The sequence below is a fragment of the Artemia franciscana genome, chromosome 4, assembly GCF_032884065.1.
Source record: "Artemia franciscana chromosome 4, ASM3288406v1, whole genome shotgun sequence".
NCBI classification, from domain to species: Eukaryota; Metazoa; Arthropoda; class Branchiopoda; order Anostraca; family Artemiidae; genus Artemia; species Artemia franciscana.
In genome coordinates, this window is record NC_088866.1 from 38,476,168 (window position 1) to 38,501,463 (window position 25,296).

The 25,296-nt window shown below is 30.9% G+C and overlaps 1 protein-coding gene and 1 long non-coding RNA gene across 2 annotated transcripts in view; one reads left to right on the plus strand and one right to left on the minus strand.

Moving 5' to 3' along the window:
* LOC136026395 (protein DENND6A-like) overlaps positions 1 to 25,296 on the minus strand; it is a gene marked incomplete in the record, with an annotated part of 240,547 nt that overhangs the window by 189,597 nt on the left and 25,654 nt on the right. Inside the window, 3 exon segments of the mRNA XM_065702949.1 lie at positions 3,632 to 3,765; positions 5,857 to 6,041; positions 11,521 to 11,807. Coding sequence (XP_065559021.1) covers positions 3,632 to 3,765; positions 5,857 to 6,041; positions 11,521 to 11,807 — 606 coding nt within the window.
* On the plus strand, positions 7,153 to 11,074 carry LOC136026399 (uncharacterized). Its single transcript, XR_010617282.1, has 2 exons — positions 7,153 to 7,511; positions 10,839 to 11,074. It is a non-coding gene; the product is annotated as an uncharacterized LOC136026399 (long non-coding RNA).

Below are 25,296 nucleotides of genomic sequence, written 5' to 3' on the forward strand. Positions count from 1 at the left end.
AAACTTTTTTGTATTTGGACGTCGAATTATTCTTCGAGGATTTGTTCTTTGGCAGGATCCATAGCATCATGTTTCATTTTTGTTATAATTAATCCAGTTACTTTCTCCAACCTGTTTCGATGAGAGCTTTTTCTCTTGTTTAAAAAGCATCCACAATTTTGCCAGAATGTTCAACGTTTCTTTGAATAAGCATGATTTTTTGTTTGTTTTTTTTCCACGATTTAAGTTGCACTTTGTCACAAATCTGATATCAAGGAGAATACTGGAGAAAGGGCAGACACAATCATTCCAACAACACTAAGCCATAACTTTGCTAGATTGCATGCGGTAATAATCAGATTGTGAGACCAAAAACGGAGCTGAGTATTTTTTCTCAGTTTCCGTTGAAGAAATACATCTTTATCAGCTACCAGAAGAGAATGATTTATTTCTGCTACAAATACACACAAATGGAGAACAGCTTTTCTTTCCGGTAGATCGGTAGATAGAAGGATCGATCGGTCTGCCAGCTGATAAAAAGGTACTTTAATTTTCTTCAGGATCAAGTCACATTCGCTCAAAAGTAAATTTTTCGCTTAGTCTTTGTGTCTGCTGGTTAGGGATAGTTGCTTGAACGGGAATATGGTCAGAGCAAAAGTCACTACTTAAAATTTCAGCCTTATCTATTGAAAACGAGGCTACTATGTGGTCTAGATTTGAAGTCACTGAACAGGGGTCAATATAGGAGAAACTTACTTTTTCCCTAGGCAAGCACTGGGAGGCAATGAGCTCCAAAGCAGCCGCAATCCAGAACCTGAAGTTTCCAACAGGTCATAGTTGAAATTACTAGCGATAAAAACTTCTTTATTTAAAAATCTTTTCACATGCGAATCTAGTTCTTTGCAAGCCTTCACGAAACTAACGTTAGAAGCTCTGGTGCAGTATAATTTTTAGGCGTGTATAAGTTGAAAACTATTAGGTTGGATATCGACAAGGCTAGAAAATGTTCATATTCAGCTAAAACGCACAGGCTAAACGTGCAATAATAGTCAGTTCACTTGAAGTGCTGCCTCTTCGCTTAAAACAAGGTGTTTGAAACACTAGATGTGGCGTTAGTCCTAGATTTAAGAAACCTATTCTTTCTTTCGACTAAAACAACATCATCTGCTCAAGAATTAAAGATATTACCTTTTTTTCACTAATCTTACCATTGATGTTCCAAGACACGACGTTCACTAACATACTAATTTCAACTGACGTTCAACTGACATAATTTAAATATTCATAATTATTTCTATAAAAATAATTATTTATCGGTGGTCACTTGAGCTTGACTTTCTGTTTCAGCAATAGGAGCTGCGAACTAAATATTAACATCAAACTTTTTTTACAATAATTAGATAGAATTAAAAAACCGAATTTGCATGAAAAAAAATTGTTTTCAAATAAATACGATGAATATACTACTCCTAAACAACTCGCCGCAACACCAAGCCGGCTGAGGCCAACACAGCTACGCACACTCCTTCTCCATCCCAATCTATTCAAAGCCTCCCTTTTTACACCCTCCCAGGAGCTTTCCATTTCCTTTAAATTTTTCTTTATGACGTCCTCCCGTTTTAGCCCTAGAAGGTTGGCCGAGAAGCAAAATCTTCGGCAATCTATAATCCTTCATCCTCACAAAGTGCCCTAGCCACGTCAACCTTTCTTTCATTATAGCCCTAGAAAGCGGGATTGAACCAAATTTTTTGTACAGCGTACTGTTTGAAATACGGTCAGTCAGCCAGGTACTCAGAACAATCCGTAGGCAATTTCTCTGGAAAATATCTAGCAAATCTTCACCCACTTTTCGGAGCACCCATGCTTAAGAGCCATATTTAACCGCTGTCATCACTGTAGCTTCTAATATACTAATTTTGGTTTGCAGGCTTATCTTCCTATTCTTCCAAACTTTTTTTATCTGAGTAAAAACACCCTGAGCCTTGGTTATTCTACTTCTAACATCTTCACCGTTCCCACTGCCTTTACTAATAATACTACCAAAGTAAGTGAAGCTGCCCACCTAATCAATCTTTTCGTTACATAACGTCACCTTTTCATCTTCACTTATTCCTAGCCTTAGTGACTTAGTCTCCTTACCATTAATTTTCATGTATATCCTTTTGAGATATATTTTAATTTTATCATAAGTATAGTCCTTTGAGAATCTGAAAATAGTAAAAGGTTTAGCTTAAAATATAGAACGTCAACACACGTCACATTCTTTTTATATTACAAGTTCAAATATCTATTGAAAATTATTTAAGGTCTGAATTATACGTTAACATGTAGTGAAGTTGAATTACTGGGCCGTAGTTTACAGGAGTACTTATGCCGTTTCTTTGGAAAGAAAAGCGCCCAAAAGGTTGAAATCATTTCATTTATAGGATAGAATAAGGAATCAGCGAAGTCTACAAACTATGGCCTCACAGTCAAATTATTGAGTTAGGAAACTCCTTTGGAGAGAGATGTACAAGAAAAAATTTTTAATGCCTTTACCTTAATAATAAGATAAAATAATATAAGATAAATAATTTCAAAAGATGTCTATCACAAGCCCCGAAGGACCAGATTCGCATTTCTGCATATTTTTTTGGTTCATAAAACCAAAAAAATAAAAATCGTAAAAATAGCACAACAACTAAAAAACTGGCTACAAAATGCAAAACAACAAAATCAGAAAGGCAAGGCCATTCATTAGTAAAAAAAAAAAAAATTGAGCGGCAAAATGTCAGAAAGTTAAAAAGGTAAAATCTAAAACAAAACAAAAAAAGAGTGAAATAAAATTAACGTTAAAAAGGTATAAAAGAGAACATATAAACAAGGGGAATCATTTGATCCTGAAAACGGCTTTAAAAACGAAGCCTACTATATCCCTTCACATTGCACAAGAACAAAGAAAATAATATGATTGTATAACAAAAGGCTTCTCGTTTCTAACACTGTCGAAAGCCGTGACGTTATTTTCTGAAAGAATACCCAGACAGCTGCGATCAAATAAAAAAAGAGAAAAACTTTATTTGTCACATCTGGCTTTATTAGCCAGATTTAAAAAATAATCTTACCTTAAGAAGTTTCTTAATAACGCTTTATCACGCTTCAGGTACGGTTTCTCGTTTCTAACACTGTCGAAAGCCGTGACGTTATTTTCTGAAAGAATACCCAGACAGCTGCGATCAAATAAAAAAAGAGAAAAACCTTATTTGTCACATCTGGCTTTATTAGCCAGATTTAAAAAATAATCTTACTTAAGAAGTTTCTTAATAAACGCTTTATCACGCTTCAGGTACGGTTTCTCGTTTCTAACACTGTCGAAAGCCGTGACGTTATTTCTGAAAGAATACCCAGACAGCTGCGATCAAATAAAAAAGAGAAAAACCTTATTTGTCACATCTGGCTTTATTAGCCAGATTTAAAAAATAATCTTACCTTAAGAAGTTTCTTAATAAACGCTTTATCACGCTTCAGGTACGGTTTCTCGTTTCTAACACTGTCGAAAGCCGTGACGTTATTTTCTGAAAGAATACCCAGACAGCTGCGATCAAATAAAAAAAGAGAAAAACTTTATTTGCCACATCTGGCTTTATTAGCCAGATTTAAAAAATAATCTTACCTTAAGAAGTTTCTTAATAAACGCTTTATCACGCTTCAGGTACGGTTTATAGTGTGTGCAAACTCCTGGCTTCGATTCCAGTTGTTTCAAATTCAATACTTTTTTTAGACGACTTGTTGGGTCAGACACATCTCCTACAAATGAAGCTGAATTTATATAATTTCCATTTTAACTCTACATGGTATGATGTTTATTAACATTAAAAATACGCAACATGACATTATAAAATTTTCAAACAAAGAGATACTCTTCAATCCAAACTAATATATAAATAAACTAAAGAAAACAGTCCCTATGTGACATACCTATACCAAATTTCTTAAGCCCCGTAAAAATTATATAGCTTAATATGGAATCTATCTAATCCTCCTTCTATACCATTCAGGAAAAAAATCCTACCTCAGTTAACTTAATTACTTAAAAAAATACCAAAAAAAAATCATCTTTTTTATCTCCACATATTGAGCAAAAATTATGACCTATTTTCGATCTCGTCCTTGCCAAAAACTTTCTGTTATTACAAAGGGGTAAAATAAAATTTTCTTGCCAATATTACCCACTTAAATTCCTCCTCATTAAACCTCACCTTAAAATGAAGTCCCCCCATGCTTCCTGAATCCTGGAATACAGATAAAAAAGGTAAAGAATACGACACTAGACTTTACAGTCCCTATCAGCAGCGTTGATCTCCGTTTCTCTACCCTTCAACTAGGAAGTGCAATGGGGGGTTGGGGGCCAACCATCCTGTGCTTCCGCACACCCTTCCGGTTTACCTTCCCCAGATTTCTCCAGGTACTCATTTAGAGCTGGGTTGAATCTGGCTGAATTTACAGAGCAAAACCACTGACCCCCGTCCCAAACTAAATAATTGGGTACACTAAGATTGGAACCCTCACCCTCTCAGACAAAGGATCCTGAATCCAGCGCACCAATTCACTCGACAATTGCTGACACAATGAAATTTTGTTTTTTTGCATTTTCTTTTTTTTGAAAAACATTTGAAATAAGTTTTTAAACAATTAATATAGAGTAAATTTGTTTTTTTCTGAAAAATTGAGATTGATTAAAAGTTTAAGTAAGGAGAGCGAGTCAAAGACTGAAGCTAACTATGGCCAAAGCCTTACTTTTAGGCAAGAAGTCAAATAGAACAAAGATAAACGGTGGCTTGGTGATGACCATAATAAGCATCGATTTCAGCCTTAAACGTATTTACTCATCTCTACAAGCTTAGGAACTATTGATCAATAAGTGCATATTTGGGCTAAATTTTATTGAATTCATAGCTTTCCTGCTTTTTGACTTATTGAAAACTTTAGATATATAGTTTCTTTCAATAATTTCCATTAATAGAATGTCCTTAAGAATAAGAAAACATCGCTTCATCACTTGTTGATTTACCTTCAGCACCGCTTTAGTGCAAAAACATTAAGAATTGACTTTTAGATAAGAGTTCAGAAGCACGGATCGAAAATTATATATAAATAAGTGTCTTTATTTAATGTACAAATTTCCCTAACATAAAATTGGTCGCTCCAGTAATGTAATTATAAATGTTCGCAAGATGTTAGTGCTTATATTACCATCCATAAAATGACAGAAGTGTATACAAAAGAAACGATAGGGAAGCTTTAATTTCTCCACTAAGAAATGTTGAGCTCACCCAAGGAACAATTTTTTTTTTCGCTTTGTGGTCTGAACAAAAGAGTATGGGTAACTTATAAGAAAGTAAAGTTGCGCTGGGGTCGAAAAACCAGAAATACCATCTAGCGTTTGGCGTTTCTTTTCAAACTTGCTATATTTTTTTTCCAGAAAACGAGATCAGACAGTTATTACTTATTTTGCCAATAACGCTATTTTGTCTTGGTATAACATTAAAATTCGTCAAGAAACACCAAACGTCTGATAACACTGGTAATTTTGATTTCGACACTAGCGAGAGTTAAATTGTCCACACTTAAGGAGTATATAATTACGATTTTAACAACCCATAAATAGATTTATATAAACATTCAAAAATAATTTACGAGTTTATTCGAGACCTTGCGTTTTCATTTATATGGCATCCCCTTAAACTATTTATTATTGTTACTAGAATAATAAAAGGCAGTGAACCCCCTCCCCCCACCTCTCCAACATTTGGATACGACCAGTGATACAATTAAAAAAGCCAAAATTAGCATTATGAACCATTGTTAGTGAGAATTAAGTACATAAAGAATACAAACCAACAAAATCAGCAACTTTTATTACATTCGGCCAATGACTTAGAGCCTTGGAGAAAAAGGGGTTGGTAACTCCCAATGTGATAGAGGGCGGAGATTGGGTTTTGCTAGTATATTCCTTGAACTCTGTGTCGTGAATAGTAAAGAAAGGTCTGTAGTCAGAACAGTACGTCAACGGCGATATTAAGCTAGAAATAGATCAAGCTAGAGATTTAACAATGAATCTTCATATGATTCCAAAAAATCATATGACAAAGTGAAACCATTAAAATTAATAATCTGTAAATAAGGGGGGAGGGCATTTCCAGTGGAGGAATCGTGTAGATAACTTCAAACAGCACAAGGTCAGATTTGAGGCGGAATTCAAATATTCAAATATAACATTTATACAAAATAGCATACATTATGCCCTAGGAAGCATCTCCAGATCTCAAGACGTTGGATTATAATAAATGTATTTTTTGGCTAGAGTTGGGCTGAATGGAGAAGAAATGTAAGCAAAACCAATATTCAGAGTGAATATTCACAATAAATCACAATACTCACTGCATACTTGCATTAACTTTGAATAACTATTAATACAGTAATAGCAAATTAATTTATACAGGGTAGCCCTTTTTCAGGCGAGCTACTTTAGCCTTATACCAAATAACTGTTATGCTTCTATCTTGAAAAGTACAGAGTTACTCTGTAATTCGGTATTTTTTCATTACATCCTGAATTATTCAGAGTTCAATAAAAAGTACTCTCAGCATTCAAATCAAAATGATTGTTTTGGGGTAACGTTTGTAATTTTACAAAATTACTTTTTTCACAAATAGTTTTTATTTTTTTAGAAACTTACAAAATTTTACTTGGCAGCACTATACATTCTGAGGCAACTGCTAGTACTACTCGAGTATAGTTTTTCTACTTAATGTAACTCCTATTCATTTTTCATTCTCAGAAGACGAAAGTTTATCAGTGCCACATAACTCATTAAGCTCATTTAGGCTACACACCAAAAAAAACCACACTCAGTAACCAAATTTTCAAAGGGTTGTAGAAAGTTTTTCTTCTTCAATGATAGAGATTACAAATCAAGCAACTTTAAATATATATATATATATATATATATATATATATATATATATATATATATATATATATATATATATATATATATATATATATATATATATATATATATATATATATATATATATATATATATATATATATATATATATATATATATATATATATATATATATATATATATATATATATATATATATATATATATATATATATATATATATATATATATATATATATATATATATATATATATATATATCTATATATATAAAAATAAGTTGTCTGTCTGTGGATGGATGGATGGATGGGTCAGGTGACGTCACCTGAAAAAACTGGATCAGGTGACGTCAAAACTGAAAAAACTAAAAAAAGGCAAAAACTACAAAAAAACTAAAAACTAATAAAAAAAATAAAAAAGCTAAAAAACTAAAAAAACTATAAAGGTAAAAACCAATAAAAAACTAAAAAAAAAAACTGAAAAAACTAAAAAAAGGCAAAAACTACAAAAAAAAAACTAAAAACTAATAAAAAAAGTAAAAAAGCTAAAAAACTAAAAAAACTAAAAAAACTAAAAAAAGGTAAAAAACTAAAAAAAATAAAAAAAAAATAAAAAAAAAGGAAAAAACTGAAAAATAAGCTAAAATAAAGGTAAAAACCAATAAAAAACTAAAAAGAAAAAAGGAAAAAACTAATAAATGACGACACTCAAAGAGAAAGCGACCAGGACAAAAGGAATGTTCGATTAGCAATCAACAAAGCACCGGGACACAGGGAGTATAAATGACGACCAGGACATAAGTAAAAAAAAAAACTATCTGGGAATATAAATGACGACCGGGACACAGGGACACAACTACAACGGGGACAACGGGGGAAACAGGGGGATATAAATGACTTGACGTCAAAACTGAAAAAACTAAAAAAAGGCAAAAACTACAAAAAAACTAAAAACTAATAAAAAAAATAAAAAAGCTAAAAAACTAAAAAAACTATAAAGGTAAAAACCAATAAAAAACTAAAAAAAAAACTGAAAAAACTAAAAAAAGGCAAAAACTACAAAAAAAAACTAAAAACTAATAAAAAAAGTAAAAAAGCTAAAAAACTAAAAAAAACTAAAAAAACTAAAAAAAGGTAAAAAACTAAAAAAAATAAAAAATAAAAAAAAAATAAAAAAAAGGAAAAAACTGAAAAATAAGCTAAAATAAAGGTAAAAACCAATAAAAAACTAAAAAGAAAAAAGGAAAAAACTAATAAATGACGACACTCAAAGAGAAAGCGACCAGGACAAAAGGAATGTTCGATTAGCAATCAACAAAGCACCGGGACACAGGGAGTATAAATGACGACCAGGACATAAGTAAAAAAAAAAAACTACCTGGGAATATAAATGACGACCGGGACACAGGGACACAACTACAACGGGGACACCGGGGGAAACAGGGGGATATAAATGACGACCGGGACAAAAAAACTAAAAAGAAAAAAAAACTAAAAACTAATAAAAAAACTAAAAAATCTAAAAATCTAAATAAGCTAAAAAAGAAAAAAAAAGGAAAAAAATAAAGGAGAAAAACAAAACTAAAAAACGAATGTATATACAGACCGGGACACCGGGATACAAATGACGACCGGGACACAGGGAATATAAATGACGACCGGGACACAGGGACACAACTACAACGGGGACACCGGGGGAAACAGGGGGATGTAAATGACGACCGGGACACCGGGACAGGGAATGGTCGATTAGCAATCACCATCAACAAAGCTCAAGGGCAATCATTAGAATCATGAGGTATAGATCTGAATACAGATTGTTTTCCCATGGACCATTATATGTTGCATGTTCAAGAGTCGGTAAACCTGACAATCTATTTATATGCAAAGACAATGGGACAGCAAAGAATGTTGTATATTCGCAAGTTTTACGTAGTTAAAACCATATATATATATCTATCTATATTCACAGGTGGGACATAGGGACACAACTACAATGGCGCGTAACTATTATGGCGCGTAACGACTTATGCGCGCGGGGGGGCTTGGGGGGGGCGCGAAGCGCCCCCACCAACTAGGTGTTGGGGTGGCGCGAAGCGCCACCCCAACAGCTAGTATATATATAAAAATAAGTTGTCTGTCTGTGGATGGATGGGTCAGGTGACGTCACCTGAAAAAACTGGATCAGGTGACGTCAAAACTGAAAAAACTAAAAAAGGCAAAAACTACAAAAAAAACTAAAAACTAAAAAAAGCTAAAAAACTAAAAAAACTAAAAAAAGGCAAAAACTACAAAAAAAACTAAAAACTAATAAAAAAGCTAAAAAACTAAAAAAAACTAAAAAAAGGCAAAAACTACAAAAAAAACTAAAAACTAAAAAAAAAAATAAAAAAGCTAAAAAACTAAAAAAACTAAAAAAACTAAAAAAAAGGTAAAAAACGAAAAAAACTAAAAACTAAAAAAAAAGGAAAAAACTGAAAAATAAGCTAAAATAAAGGTAAAAACCAATAAAAAACTAAAAAAAAAACTGAAAAAACTAAAAAAAGGCAAAAACTACAAAAAAAACTAAAAACTAATAAAAAAAGTAAAAAAGCTAAAAAACTAAAAAAACTAAAAAAACTAAAAAAAGGTAAAAAACTAAAAAAAATAAAAAATAAAAAAAAACTAAAAAAAAGGAAAAAACTGAAAAATAAGCTAAAATAAAGGTAAAAACCAATAAAAAACTAAAAAGAAAAAAAGAAAAAACTGGATCAGGTGACGTCAAAACTGAAAAAACTAAAAAAGGCAAAAACTACAAAAAAAACTAAAAACTAATAAAAAAATAAAAAAGCTAAAAAACTAAAAAAACTAAAAAAAGGCAAAAACTACAAAAAAAAACTAAAAACTAATAAAAAAGCTAAAAAACTAAAAAAACTAAAAAAAGGCAAAAACTACAAAAAAAACTAAAAACTAATAAAAAAAATAAAAAAGCTAAAAAACTAAAAAAACTAAAAAAACTAAAAAAAAGGTAAAAAACGAAAAAAACTAAAAACTAAAAAAAAAAGGAAAAAACTGAAAAATAAGCTAAAATAAAGGTAAAAACCAATAAAAAACTAAAAAAAAAACTGAAAAAACTAAAAAAAGGCAAAAACTACAAAAAAAAACTAAAACTAATAAAAAAAGTAAAAAAGCTAAAAAACTAAAAAAACTAAAAAAACTAAAAAAAGGTAAAAAACTAAAAAAAATAAAAAATATAAAAAAACTAAAAAAAAGGAAAAAACTGAAAAATAAGCTAAAATAAAGGTAAAAACCAATAAAAAACTAAAAAGAAAAAAAGGAAAAAACTAAAAAAAAATTTCATCTAAAAAACTAAAAAAAACTAAAAAAGGTAAAAACTAAAAGAACTAAAAAAGAAAAAAATAAATGACGAAACTCAAAGAGAAAGCGACCAGGACAAAAGGAATGTTCGATTAGCAATCAACAAAGCACCGGGACACAGGGAGTATAAATGACGACCAGGACATAAGTAAAAAAAAAAAACTATCTATATATATAAAAATATATATAGATAGACAAACTAATAAAAAAAATAAAAAAGCTAAAAAACTAAAAAAACTAAAAAAAGGCAAAAACTACAAAAAAACTAAAAACTAATAAAAAAAAATAAAAAAGCTAAAAAACTAAAAAAACTAAAAAAACTAAAAAAAGGTAAAAAACTAAAAAAACTAAAAACTAAAAAAAAACTAAAAAAAAGGAAAAAACTGAAAAAATAAGCTAAAATAAAGGTAAAAACCAATAAAAAACTAAAAAAAAAACTGAAAAAACTAAAAAAAGGCAAAAACTACAAAAAAACTAAAAACTAATAAAAAAAGTAAAAAAGCTAAAAAAACTAAAAAAAAAACTAAAAAAACTAAAAAAACTAAAAAAAGGTAAAAAACTAAAAAAAATAAAAAATAAAAAAAAACAAAAAAAAAAGGAAAAAACTGAAAAATAAGCTAACATAAAGGTAAAAACCAATAAAAAACTAAAAAGAAAAAAAGGAAAAAACTAAAAAAATTTTCATCTAAAAAACTAAAAAAAACTAAAAAAGGTAAAAACTAAAAGAACTAAAAAAGAAAAAAATAAATGACGACACTCAAAGAGAAAGCGACCAGGACAAAAGGAATGTAGGGACACAACTACAATGGCGCGTAACTATTATGGCGCGTAACGACTTACGCGCGCGGGGGGGCTTGGGGGGGGCGCGAAGCGCCCCCACCAACTAGGTGTTGGGGTGGCGCGAAGCGCCACCCCAACAGCTAGTATATATATATATATATATATATATATAGAAAGTTCAGAAATTAAAAAAAAAGTTCAGAAGATAGTCTGAATAGAAAGTCAGAAATTAAAAAAAAAAGGAAACGGTGATTCTTACGTAATCGTCCATTATCAAGAAAAGACATCCAACCCCCTAATAACAGAAATAAGGAATATCAATTGTATACAATAAATCCTAATTAATAGTCATGTAAAACGAAACAGCCTCGAAGTTTTCTCAAAAGAATCGAACTGTGCTTCTACTCTTAGGAGTTCCCTAAAATGTTTTAGTAAAAAAAAAAAATTATTTACCTGACAAGAGCAACCACTAAGCGAGAGCAAGCATCTGGAGATGAGGCCATCACCACCACAGGCTCACCAGTTAGCATTAGTTCCCACAACAAATGAATATATGGTAATAATGAACAAAGTGGCTGAAACAAAGATGGATCGACCCTGGCTATCATGGTTCGGCACATAGAAAGAGAGAGGATACTGGAAGGTGGAGACATATCCGAATTCGGCGTACCTGACGGAGATTCTGCACTGAGTATCGGTGTCCCTATTCTATTTATTCCATTAGATGCAGGGATTGTGAGCTAAAAGAGAGAATATAAAATGGAACACTTTACCTTTCCTAAATATTTCAAACTCTACTATCATTTCGATACAGTATTTAAATTATTTCCCAACAAAGCAAAGTATCGCATTTAGCAGTAAAATATTGTTAGTGTTTTTGTTGTTGTTTTTTTTAAGTGGACTACTGAATACAAAATTTTCAGTTAGTTTTTTTGTAGAATCTTGTACAATCAATTTTCTTGGGGCAAGAGAACTGGCAGGCTCTAGTTAGAAAATTTACAATCCAACTGCTAATAGGTAACAAAATCACAAGAACACCTGGGGTCAACACAACTGCATATGCTCCTCCTCCACTGAATAATATTCTTGTTGGATGGAAATTATCTGTATCCGCGTCGGAAAAATAAATCATAAATTTGACTATGGATCCTGTAATTTTAATCTGATAGACTGCTTGGTAATGAAATATAAATAAGGACTGACCTTTGTTAATAGTAACAAAAACTCGAAAATAGAGATCTTATAACAAAACTACTTTCCAGGTTGCAGCAGTAGCTAGCAACCTAGTAAGAGACGATCACGTCCCATACTAAGAAATACAAAAAATCATGACTCCTAAAAATAGAGTCAAAACGATACACAAAGAGCATTATTAGAACCGCCTTGTCCGAAACTCCTATATCGGAAACTTATAGTCTCTTGGCTTGAATAACAATGAAAACACGTTGGCTTGAAAAACAGGAAAAGTGGCTTGAACTACAACATTATGTATCGACGGGATCTTTTTTCCGTTTATTTTTTTCTCCTCGGCTAGCTAGTAACTGGAAAATCCTAGAGCTATTTAATGACTCAGTTAAAAGAAAATTGCTACATCTAGTATCTTTTGTAATTAAAAAGAAAATAGTTCTTAAAATAGAATAAATTTTTACAAAATACTGCATTTTTATGTACAAGCTTGATGTATGACGTCGCAATCGTAGGTTTTAACCATATATGACGTAATAAGTGAATATAATATTTATACACGTTTATCTTCCGACAAGATAATATAAGAAATACATAATGGATCAATATAGTCTATATCTATCTTCTATATATATAAAAATAAGTTGTCTGTGGATGGATGTGTGGATGGATGTGTGGATGGATGTGTCAGGTGACGTCACCTGAAAAAACTGGATTAGGTGACGTCAAAACTGAAAAAACTAAAAAAAGGCAAAAACTACAAAAAAAACTAAAAACTAATAAAAAAAATAAAAAAGCTAAAAAACTAAAAAAACTATAAAGGTAAAAACCAATAAAAAACTAAAAAAAAAACTGAAAAAACTAAAAAAAGGCAAAAACTACAAAAAAAAACTAAAAACTAATAAAAAAAGTAAAAAAGCTAAAAAACTAAAAAAACTAAAAAAACTAAAAAAAGGTAAAAAACTAAAAAAAATAAAAAATAAAAAAAAACTAAAAAAAAGGAAAAAACTGAAAAATAAGCTAAAATAAAGGTAAAAACCAATAAAAAACTAAAAAAAAAAGGAAAAAACTAATAAATGACGACACTCAAAGAGAAAGCGACCAGGACAAAAAACTAAAAAAAAAGGCAAAAACTACAAAAAAACTAAAAACTAATAAAAAAAATAAAAAAGCTAAAAAACTAAAAAAACTAAAAAAAGGTAAAAAACTAAAAAAACTAAAAACTAAAAAAAAACTAAAAAAGGTAAAAACTAAAAGAACTAAAAAAGAAAAAAATAAATGACGACACTCAAAGAGAAAGCGACCAGGACAAAAGGAATGTTCGATTAGCAATCAACAAAGCACCGGGACACAGGGAGTATAAATGACGACCAGGACACAAGTAAAAAAAAAAATTAACAAAACTAAAAAGAAGGTAAAAACTACAAAAAAACTAAAAAGAAAAAAAAACTAAAAACTAATAAAAAAAATAAAAAATCTAAAAATCTAAATAAGCTAAAAAAGAAAAAAAAAGGAAAAAAATAAAGGAGAAAAACAAAACTAAAAAACGAATGAAAAAACTGGATCAGGTGACGTCAAAACTGAAAAAACTAAAAAAAGGCAAAAGCTACAAAAAAAACTAAAAACTAATAAAAAAAATAAAAAAGCTAAAAAACTAAAAAAACTATAAAGGTAAAAACCAATAAAAAACTAAAAAAAAAACTGAAAAAACTAAAAAAAGGCAAAAACTACAAAAAAAAACTAAAAACTAATAAAAAAAGTAAAAAAGCTAAAAAACTAAAAAAACTAAAATAACTAAAAAAAGGTAAAAAACTAAAAAAAATAAAAAATAAAAAAAAACTAAAAAAAAGGAAAAAACTGAAAAATAAGCTAAAATAAAGGTAAAAACCAATAAAAAACTAAAAAAAAAAGGAAAAAACTAATAAATGACGACACTCAAAGAGAAAGCGACCAGGACAAAAGGAATGTTCGATTAGCAATCAACAAAGCACCGGGACACAGGGAGTATAAATGACGACCAGGACATAAGTAAAAAAAAAAAAACTATCTATATATATAAAAATAAGTTGTCTGTGGATCTGTGGATCGTGGATCAGGTGACGTCACCTGAAAAAACTGGATCAGGTGACGTCAAAACTGAAAAAACTAAAAAAAGGCAAAAACTACAAAAAAAACTAAAAACTAATAAAAAAAATAAAAAAGCTAAAAAACTAAAAAAACTAAAAAAAGGCAAAAACTACAAAAAAAACTAAAAACTAATAAAAAAGCTAAAAAACTAAAAAAACTAAAAAAAAGGCAAAAACTACAAAAAAACTAAAAACTAATAAAAAAAATAAAAAAGCTAAAAAACTAAAAAAACTAAAAAAACTAAAAAAAGGTAAAAAACTAAAAAAACTAAAAACTAAAAAAAACTAAAAAAGGTAAAAACTAAAAGAACTAAAAAAGAAAAAAATAAATGACGACACTCAAAGAGAAAGCGACCAGGACAAAAGGAATGTTCGATTAGCAATCAACAAAGCACCGGGACACAGGGAGTATAAATGACGACCAGGACACAAGTAAAAAAAAAAATTAACAAAACTAAAAAGAAGGTAAAAACTACAAAAAAACTAAAAAGAAAAAAAATTAAAAACTAATAAAAAAACTAAAAAATCTAAAAATCTAAATAAACTAAAAAAGAAAAAAAAAGGAAAAAAATAAAGGAGAAAAACAAAACTAAAAAACGAATGTATATACAGACCGGTACACCGGGATACAAATGACGACCGGGACACAGGGAATATAAATGACGACCGGGACACAGGGACACAACTACAACGGGGACACCGGGGGAAACAGGGGGATATAAATGACGACCGGGACAAAAAAACTAAAAAGAAAAAAAAACTAAAAACTAATAAAAAAACTAAAAAATCTAAAAATCTAAATAAGCTAAAAAAGAAAAAAAAAGGAAAAAAATAAAGGAGAAAAAACAAACTAAAAAACGAATGTATATACAGACCGGGACACCGGGATACAAATGACGACCGGGACCCGGGACACAGGGAATATAAATGACGACCGGGACACAGGGACACAACTACAACGGGGACACCGGGGGAAACAGGGGGATGTAAATGACGACCGGGACACCGGGACAGGGAATGGTCGATTAGCAATCACCATCAACAAAGCTCAAGGGCAATCATTAGAATCATGAGGTATAGATCTGAATACAGATTGTTTTCCCATGGACCATTATATGTTGCATGTTCAAGAGTCGGTAAACCTGACAATCTATTTATATGCAAAGACAATGGGACAGCAAAGAATGTTGTATATTCGCAAGTTTTACGTAGTTAAAACCATATATATATATCTATCTATATTCACAGGTGGGACATAGGGACACAACTACAATGGCGCGTAACTATTATGGCGCGTAACGACTTACGCGCGCGGGGGGGCTTGGGGGGGGCGCGAAGCGCCCCCACCAACTAGGTGTTGGGGTGGCGCGAAGCGCCACCCCAACAGCTAGTATGTATATATATATATATATATATATATATATATGAATATATATATATATATCTATATATATAAAAATAAGTTGTCTGTCTGTGGATGGATGGATGGATCAGGTGACGTCACCTGAAAAAACTGGATCAGGTGACGTCAAAACTGAAAAAACTAAAAAAAGGCAAAAACTACAAAAAAAACTAAAAACTAATAAAAAAAATAAAAAAGCTAAAAAACTAAAAAAACTATAAAGGTAAAAACCAATAAAAAACTAAAAAAAAACTGAAAAAACTAAAAAAAGGCAAAAACTACAAAAAAAAACTAAAAACTAATAAAAAAAGTAAAAAAGCTAAAAAACTAAAAAAACTAAAAAAACTAAAAAAAGGTAAAAAACTAAAAAAAATAAAAAATAAAAAAAAACTAAAAAAAAGGAAAAAACTGAAAAATAAGCTAAAATAAAGGTAAAAACCAATAAAAAACTAAAAAAAAAAGGAAAAAACTAATAAATGACGACACTCAAAGAGAAAGCGACCAGGACAAAAAACTAAAAAAAAAGGCAAAAACTACAAAAAAACTAAAAACTAATAAAAAAAATAAAAAAGCTAAAAAACTAAAAAAACTAAAAAAAGGTAAAAAACTAAAAAAACTAAAAACTAAAAAAAAACTAAAAAAGGTAAAAACTAAAAGAACTAAAAAAGAAAAAAATAAATGACGACACTCAAAGAGAAAGCGACCAGGACAAAAGGAATGTTCGATTAGCAATCAACAAAGCACCGGGACACAGGGAGTATAAATGACGACCAGGACACAAGTAAAAAAAAAAATTAACAAAACTAAAAAGAAGGTAAAAACTACAAAAAAACTAAAAAGAAAAAAAAACTAAAAACTAATAAAAAAACTAAAAAATCTAAAAATCTAAATAAACTAAAAAAGAAAAAAAAAGGAAAAAAATAAAGGAGAAAAACAAAACTAAAAAACGAATGTATATACAGACCGGGACACCGGGATACAAATGATGACCGGGACGCGGGACACAGGGAATATAAATGACGACCGGGACACAGGGACACAACTACAACGGGGACACCGGGGGAAACAGGGGGATAACCTGACAATCTATTTATATGCAAAGACAATGGGACAGCAAAGAATGTTGTATATTCGCAAGTTTTACGTAGTTAAAACCATATATATATATATATATCTATATTCACAGGTGGGACATAGGGACACAACTACAATGGCGCGTAACTATTATGGCGCGTAACGACTTACGCGCGCGGGGGGGCTTGGGGGGGGGCGCGAAGCGCCCCCACCAACTAGGTGTTGGGGTGGCGCGAAGCGCCACCCCAACAGCTAGTATATATATATATATATATATATATATATATATATATATATATATATATATATATATATACTAGCTGTTGGGGTGGCGCTTCGCGCCACCCCAACACCTAGTTGGTGGGGGCGCTTCGCGCCCCCCCCAAGCCCCCCCGCGCGCGTAAGTCGTTACGCGCCATAATAGTTACGCGCCATTGTAGTTGTGTCCCTATGTCCCACCTGTGAATATAGATATATATATATATATATATGGTTTTAACTACGTAAAACTTGCGAATATACAACATTCTTTGCTGTCCCATTGTCTTTGCATATAAATAGATTGTCAGGTTATCCCCCTGTTTCTCCCGGTGTCCCCGTTGTAGTTGTGTCCCTGTGTCCCGGTCGTCATTTATATTCCCTGTGTCCCGCGTCCCGGTCATCATTTGTATCCCGGTGTCCCGGTCTGTATATACATTCGTTTTTTAGTTTTGTTTTTCTCCTTTATTTTTTTCCTTTTTTTTTCTTTTTTAGCTTATTTAGATTTTTAGATTTTTTAGTTTTTTTTATTAGTTTTTAGTTTTTATTTCTTTTTAGTTTTTTTGTCCCGGTCGTCATTTATATCCCCCTGTTTCCCCCGGTGTCCCCGTTGTAGTTGTGTCCCTGTGTCCCGGTCGTTATTTATATTCCCTGTGTCCCGGTCGTCATTTGTATCCCGGTGTACCGGTCTGTATATACATTCGTTTTTTAGTTTTGTTTTTCTCCTTTATTTTTTTCCTTTTTTTTTCTTTTTTAGTTTATTTAGATTTTTAGATTTTTTAGTTTTTTTATTAGTTTTTAGTTTTTTTTTCTTTTTAGTTTTTTTGTAGTTTTTACCTTCTTTTTAGTTTTGTTAATTTTTTTTTTACTTGTGTCCTGGTCGTCATTTATACTCCCTGTGTCCCGGTGCTTTGTTGATTGCTAATCGAACATTCCTTTTGTCCTGGTCGCTTTCTCTTTGAGTGTCGTCATTTATTTTTTTCTTTTTTAGTTCTTTTAGTTTTTACCTTTTTTAGTTTTTTTTTAGTTTTTAGTTTTTTTAGTTTTTTACCTTTTTTTAGTTTTTTTAGTTTTTTAGCTTTTTTATTTTTTTTATTAGTTTTTAGTTTTTTTGTAGTTTTTGCCTTTTTTTTTAGTTTTTTGTCCTGGTCGCTTTCTCTTTGAGTGTCGTCATTTATTAGTTTTTTCCTTTTTTTTTTTAGTTTTTTATTGGTTTTTACCTTTATTTTAGCTTATTTTTCAGTTTTTTCCTTTTTTTAGTTTTTTTTTATTTTTTATTTTTTTTAGTTTTTTACCTTTTTTTAGTTTTTTTAGTTTTTTTAGTTTTTTAGCTTTTTTACTTTTTTTATTAGTTTTTAGTTTTTTTTTGTAGTTTTTGCCTTTTTTTAGTTTTTTCAGTTTTTTTTTTAGTTTTTTATTGGTTTTTACCTTTATAGTTTTTTTAGTTTTTTAGCTTTTTTATTTTTTTTATTAGTTTTTAGTTTTTTTTTGTAGTTTTTGCCTTTTTTTAGTTTTTTCAGTTTTGATGTCACCTAATCCAGTTTTTTCAGGTGACGTCACCTGACACATCCATCCACACATCCATCCACACATCCATCCACAGACAACTTATTTTTATATATATAGATATATATATATATATATATATATATATATATATATATATATATATATATATATATATATATATATATATATATATATATATATATATATATATATATATATATATATATATATATATATATATATATATATATATATATATATATATATATATATATATATATATATATATATATCTATATATATAAAAATAAGTTGTCTGTGGATGGATGGATGGATGGATGTGTGGATGGATGTGTCAGGTGACGTCACCTGAAAAAACTGGATTAGGTGACGTCAAAACTGAAAAAACTAAAAAAAGGCAAAAACTACAAAAAAAACTAAAAACTAATAAAAAAAATAAAAAAGCTAAAAAACTAAAAAAACTATAAAGGTAAAAACCAATAAAAAACTAAAAAAAAAACTGAAAAAACTAAAAAAAGGCAAAAACTACAAAAAAAAACTAAAAACTAATAAAAAAAGTAAAAAAGCTAAAAAACTAAAAAAACTAAAAAAACTAAAAAAAGGTAAAAAACTAAAAAAAATAAAAAATAAAAAAAAACTAAAAAAAAGGAAAAAACTGAAAAATAAGCTAAAATAAAGGTAAAAACCAATAAAAAACTAAAAAAAAAAAAGGAAAAAACTAATAAATGACGACACTCAAAGAGAAAGCGACCAGGACAAAAAACTAAAAAAAAAGGCAAAAACTACAAAAAAACTAAAAACTAATAAAAAAAATAAAAAAGCTAAAAAACTAAAAAAACTAAAAAAAGGTAAAAAACTAAAAAAACTAAAAACTAAAAAAAAACTAAAAAAGGTAAAAACTAAAAGAACTAAAAAAGAAAAAAATAAATGACGACACTCAAAGAGAAAGCGACCAGGACAAAAGGAATGTTCGATTAGCAATCAACAAAGCACCGGGACACAGGGAGTATAAATGACGACCAGGACACAAGTAAAAAAAAAAATTAACAAAACTAAAAAGAAGGTAAAAACTACAAAAAAACTAAAAAGAAAAAAAAACTAAAAACTAATAAAAAAACTAAAAAATCTAAAAATCTAAATAAACTAAAAAAGAAAAAAAAAGGAAAAAAATAAAGGAGAAAAACAAAACTAAAAAACGAATGTATATACAGACCGGGACACCGGGATACAAATGATGACCGGGACCCGGGACACAGGGAATATAAATGACGACCGGGACACAGGGACACAACTACAACGGGGACACCGGGGGAAACAGGGGGATAACCTGACAATCTATTTATATGCAAAGACAATGGGACAGCAAAGAATGTTGTATATTCGCAAGTTTTACGTAGTTAAAACCATATATATATATATATATCTATATTCACAGGTGGGACATAGGGACACAACTACAATGGCGCGTAACTATTATGGCGCGTAACGACTTACGCGCGCGGGGGGGCTTGGGGGGGGCGCGAAGCGCCCCCACCAACTAGGTGTTGGGGTGGCGCGAAGCGCCACCCCAACAGCTAGTATATATATATATATATATATATATATATATATATATATATATATATATATATATATATATATATATATATATATATATATATATATATATATATATATATATATATATATATATATATATATATATATATATATATATCTATCTATATTCACAGGTGGGACATAGGGACACAACTACAATGGCGCGTAACTAATATGGCGCGTAACGACTTACGCGCGCGGGGGGGCTTGGGGGGGGGGGGGCACGAAGCGCCCCCACCAACTAGGTGTTGGGGTGGCGCGAAGCGCCACCCCAACAGCTAGTATATATATATATAAATAAGTTGTCTGTGTGTGTGTGTGTGTGTGTGTGTGTGTGTGTGTGTGTGTGTGTGTGTGTGTGTGTGTGTGTGTGTGTGTGTGTGTGTGTGTGTGTGTGTGTGTGTGTGTGTGTGTGTGTGTGTGTGTGTGTGTGTGTGTGTGTGTGTGTGTGTGTGTGTGTGTGTGTGCGTGTGTGTGTCGAGTGACGTCATGTTTGTGTGTCGGCTGACGTCATGTTTTCGACTGACGAAATTACAGACCGGGACATCGGGACACAAATGACGACCGGGACACCGGGACATAGGGAATATAAATGACGACCGGGAAACTCAAAGAGAAAGCGACCGGGACACAAGGAATGTTCGATTAGCAATCACCATCAACAAAGCACCAGGACACAAATGACGACCGGGACACAGGGAGTATAAATGACGACCAGGACATAAGTAAAAAAAAAAACTAAAAAAATAAAAAAAAAGGTAAAAACTACAGAAAAAACTAAAAAGAAAAAAAAAACAAAAAACTAATAAAAAAACTAAAAAAGCTAAAAAACTAAAATAACTAAAAAAGAAAAAATAAATAAAAAAGGAAAAAAATTGAAAAATAAAGGAGAAAAACAAAACTAAAAAAAATAAAAATATGAAAAACTAAAAAAGTAAAAACTACAAAAAAAAAATTAAAAAGAAAAAAGAAAAAAAACTAAAAAAAAAAGTAAAAACCAAAAAAAAAGCTAAAAAGAAAAAAGGGGAAAAACACAAAAAATTTTTTCATCATATACCAATTCAAAAACGAATGTATATACAGACCGGGACACCGGGACACAAATGACGACCGAGACACAGGGATGACGACCGGGACGTGTGTGTGTGTGTCGAGTGACGTCATGTTTGTGTGTCGGCTGACGTCATGTTTTCGACTGACGAAATTACAGACCGGGACATCGGGACACAAATGACGACCGGGACACCGGGACATAGGGAATATAAATGACGACCGGGAAACTCAAAGAGAAAGCGACCGGGACACAAGGAATGTTCGATTAGCAATCACCATCAACAAAGCACCGGGACACAAATGACGACCGGGACACAGGGAGTATAAATGACGACCAGGACATAAGTAAAAAAAAAACTAAAAAAACTAAAAAAGGGTAAAAACTACAAAAAAAAACTAAAAAGAAAAAAAAAATAAAAACTAACAAAAAAAACTAAAAAAGCTAAAAAACTAAAAAAAACTAAAAAAGGAAAAAAAATAAAAAAAGGAAAAAAATTAAAAAATAAAAAAGAAAAACAAAACTAAAAAAAATAAAAATAAGAAAAACTAAAAAGGTAAAAACTACAAAAAAAACTAAAAAGAAAAAAGAAAAAAAACTAAAAAAAAAAACTAAAAAGAAAAAGAGGGGAAAAACACAAAAATTTATTTCATCATATAGCAATTCAAAAACGAATGTATATACAGACCGGGACACCGGGACACAAATGACGACCGGGACACAGGGATGACGACCGGGACACAGGGACACAACTACAACGGGGACGCCGGGGGACACAGGGGGATACATAAATGACGACGGGGACACAGGGAATGTTCGATTAGCAATCACCATCAACAAAGCTCAAGGGTAATCATTAGAATCATGAGGTATAACTAAAAAAACTAAAAAAAGGTAAAAAACTAAAAACTAAAAAAAAGACCAATTCAAAAACGAATGTATATATAGACCGGGACACAAATGACGACCGGGACACCGGGACACAAGGAATCATCAGGTATAGATCTGAATACGGATTGTTTTCCCATGGACAATTATATGTTGCATGTTCAAGAGTCGGTAAACCTGACAATCTATTTATATGCACAGACAATGGGACAGCAAAGAATGTTGTATATTCGCAAGTTTTACGTAGTTAAAAACATATATCTATATATATAAAAATAAGTTGTCTGTCTGTGGATGGATGGATGGATGTGTCAGGTGACGTCACCTGAAAAAACTGGATTAGGTGACGTCAAAACTGAAAAAACTAAAAAAAGGCAAAAACTACAAAAAAAACTAAAAACTAATAAAAAAAATACAAAAGCTAAAAAACTAAAAAAGCTATAAAGGTAAAAACCAATAAAAAACTAAAAAAAAAACTGAAAAAACTAAAAAAAGGCAAAAACTACAAAAAAAAACTAAAAACTAATAAAAAAAGTAAAAAAGCTAAAAAACTAAAAAAACTAAAAAAACTAAAAAAAGGTAAAAAACTAAAAAAAATAAAAAATAAAAAAAAAACTAAAAAAAAGGAAAAAACTGAAAAATAAGCTAAAATAAAGGTAAAAACCAATAAAAAACTAAAAAAAAGGAAAAAACTAATAAATGACGACACTCAAAGAGAAAGCGACCAGGACAAAAGGAATGTTCGATTAGCAATCAACAAAGCACCGGGACACAGGGAGTATAAATGACGACCAGGACATAAGTAAAAAAAAAAAAACTATCTATATATATAAAAATAAGTTGTCTGTGGATCTGTGGATCGTGGATCAGGTGACGTCACCTGAAAAAACTGGATCAGGTGACGTCAAAACTGAAAAAACTAAAAAAAGGCAAAAACTACAAAAAAAACTAAAAACTAATAAAAAAGCTAAAAAACTAAAAAAACTAAAAAAAAGGCAAAAACTACAAAAAAACTAAAAACTAATAAAAAAAATAAAAAAGCTAAAAAACTAAAAAAACTAAAAAAAGGTAAAAAACTAAAAAAACTAAAAACTAAAAAAAAACTAAAAAAGGTAAAAACTAAAAGAACTAAAAAAGAAAAAAATAAATGACGACACTCAAAGAGAAAGCGACCAGGACAAAAGGAATGTTCGATTAGCAATCAACAAAGCACCGGGACACAGGGAGTATAAATGACGACCAGGACACAAGTAAAAAAAAAAATTAACAAAACTAAAAAGAAGGTAAAAACTACAAAAAAACTAAAAAGAAAAAAAAACTAAAAACTAATAAAAAAACTAAAAAATCTAAAAATCTAAATAAACTAAAAAAGAAAAAAAAAGGAAAAAAATAAAGGAGAAAAACAAAACTAAAAAACGAATGTATATACAGACCGGTACACCGGGATACAAATGACGACCGGGACACAGGGAATATAAATAACGACCGGGACACAGGGACACAACTACAACGAGGACACCGGGGGAAACAGGGGGATATAAATGACGACCGGGACAAAAAAACTAAAAAGAAATAAAAACTAAAAACTAATAAAAAAAACTAAAAAATCTAAAAATCTAAATAAGCTAAAAAAGAAAAAAAAGGAAAAAAATAAAGGAGAAAAACAAAACTAAAAAACGAATGTATATACAGACCGGGACACCGGGATACAAATGATGACCGGGACCCGGGACACAGGGAATATAAATGACGACCGGGACACAGGGACACAACTACAACGGGGACACCGGGGGAAACAGGGGGATAACCTGACAATCTATTTATATGCAAAGACAATGGGACAGCAAAGAATGTTGTATATTCGCAAGTTTTACGTAGTTAAAACCATATATATATATATATCTATATTCACAGGTGGGACATAGGGACACAACTACAATGGCGCGTAACTATTATGGCGCGTAACGACTTACGCGCGCGGGGGGGCTTGGGGGGGGCGCGAAGCGCCCCCACCAACTAGGTGTTGGGGTGGCGCGAAGCGCCACCCCAACAGCTAGTATATATATATATATATATATATATATATATATATATATATATATATATATATATATATATATATATATATATATATATATATACATCTATCTATATTCACAGGTGGGACACAGGGACACAACAACAATGGCGCGTAACTAATATGGCGCGTAACGACTTACGCGCGCGGGGGGCTTGGGGGGGCGAAGCGCCCCCACCAACTAGGTGTTGGGGTGGCGCGAAGCGCCACTCCAACAGCTAGTTCATTATAAATGTGGATTATGTAATTTTCATTGCATATACCTGAAATCTACTAAAGAACAAACCACGGCATATAATAACTAAAAGTTAAGGTAATACAAGCATATTTTGAAAAGTTGCTGATCTGGGGTATGGTGCCATACTGCGTATCGTCTCTTACTATTCCAACTAAGAATAAGACATATGCTTTTTCCTGTTTTAATCTGAGTTGCAGTGGTAGCTAGCAACCTAGTAGTCTGGGTTGCAGCGGTAGTTGTATTAAAAAAAACTGTAGCCCATTGTAAGTGACCAGACTTGCAGCAGTACCTAGCAACCTATTACGAGATGATTAGTTTGCTGCCTGATTCTTTGAGTTCTTCTGTTACTATTCATGAGAAGAAAAGCTCAAGGCTCTTTTTCCTGTTTGAAATCCGCTGTATATTTAGGCAAGGTGTTAACGGTAAATTTGTTGCCATAGTTATGTGATAAAGTGGAAAAATTGTAAGTTTTCATGCATGAAGAAGTGTACTTAAAGGCTAGAACAAAAAACTGGGACCTGCAACTACATAAAGGATCGGTAGCTTTCATTAAAATGGGGATTATATAAGCTTTATTTGTATTATAGTAGAAGAGATAGCTGAAACCTAGCAAAGAACAAACTGTGGCATACAGTAATTAAATGTTAACAGTATATTAAATCAAAGGACAAACTATAGACCATTGCAACTGAAATTACCTACATGCTAATGTAACAAATACTTATCTTTTGACAAGATAATAGAACACAAATATTTTTTTTAAAGTTGTTTAATCGGGATGTGGTGTGATATTTGACCGAC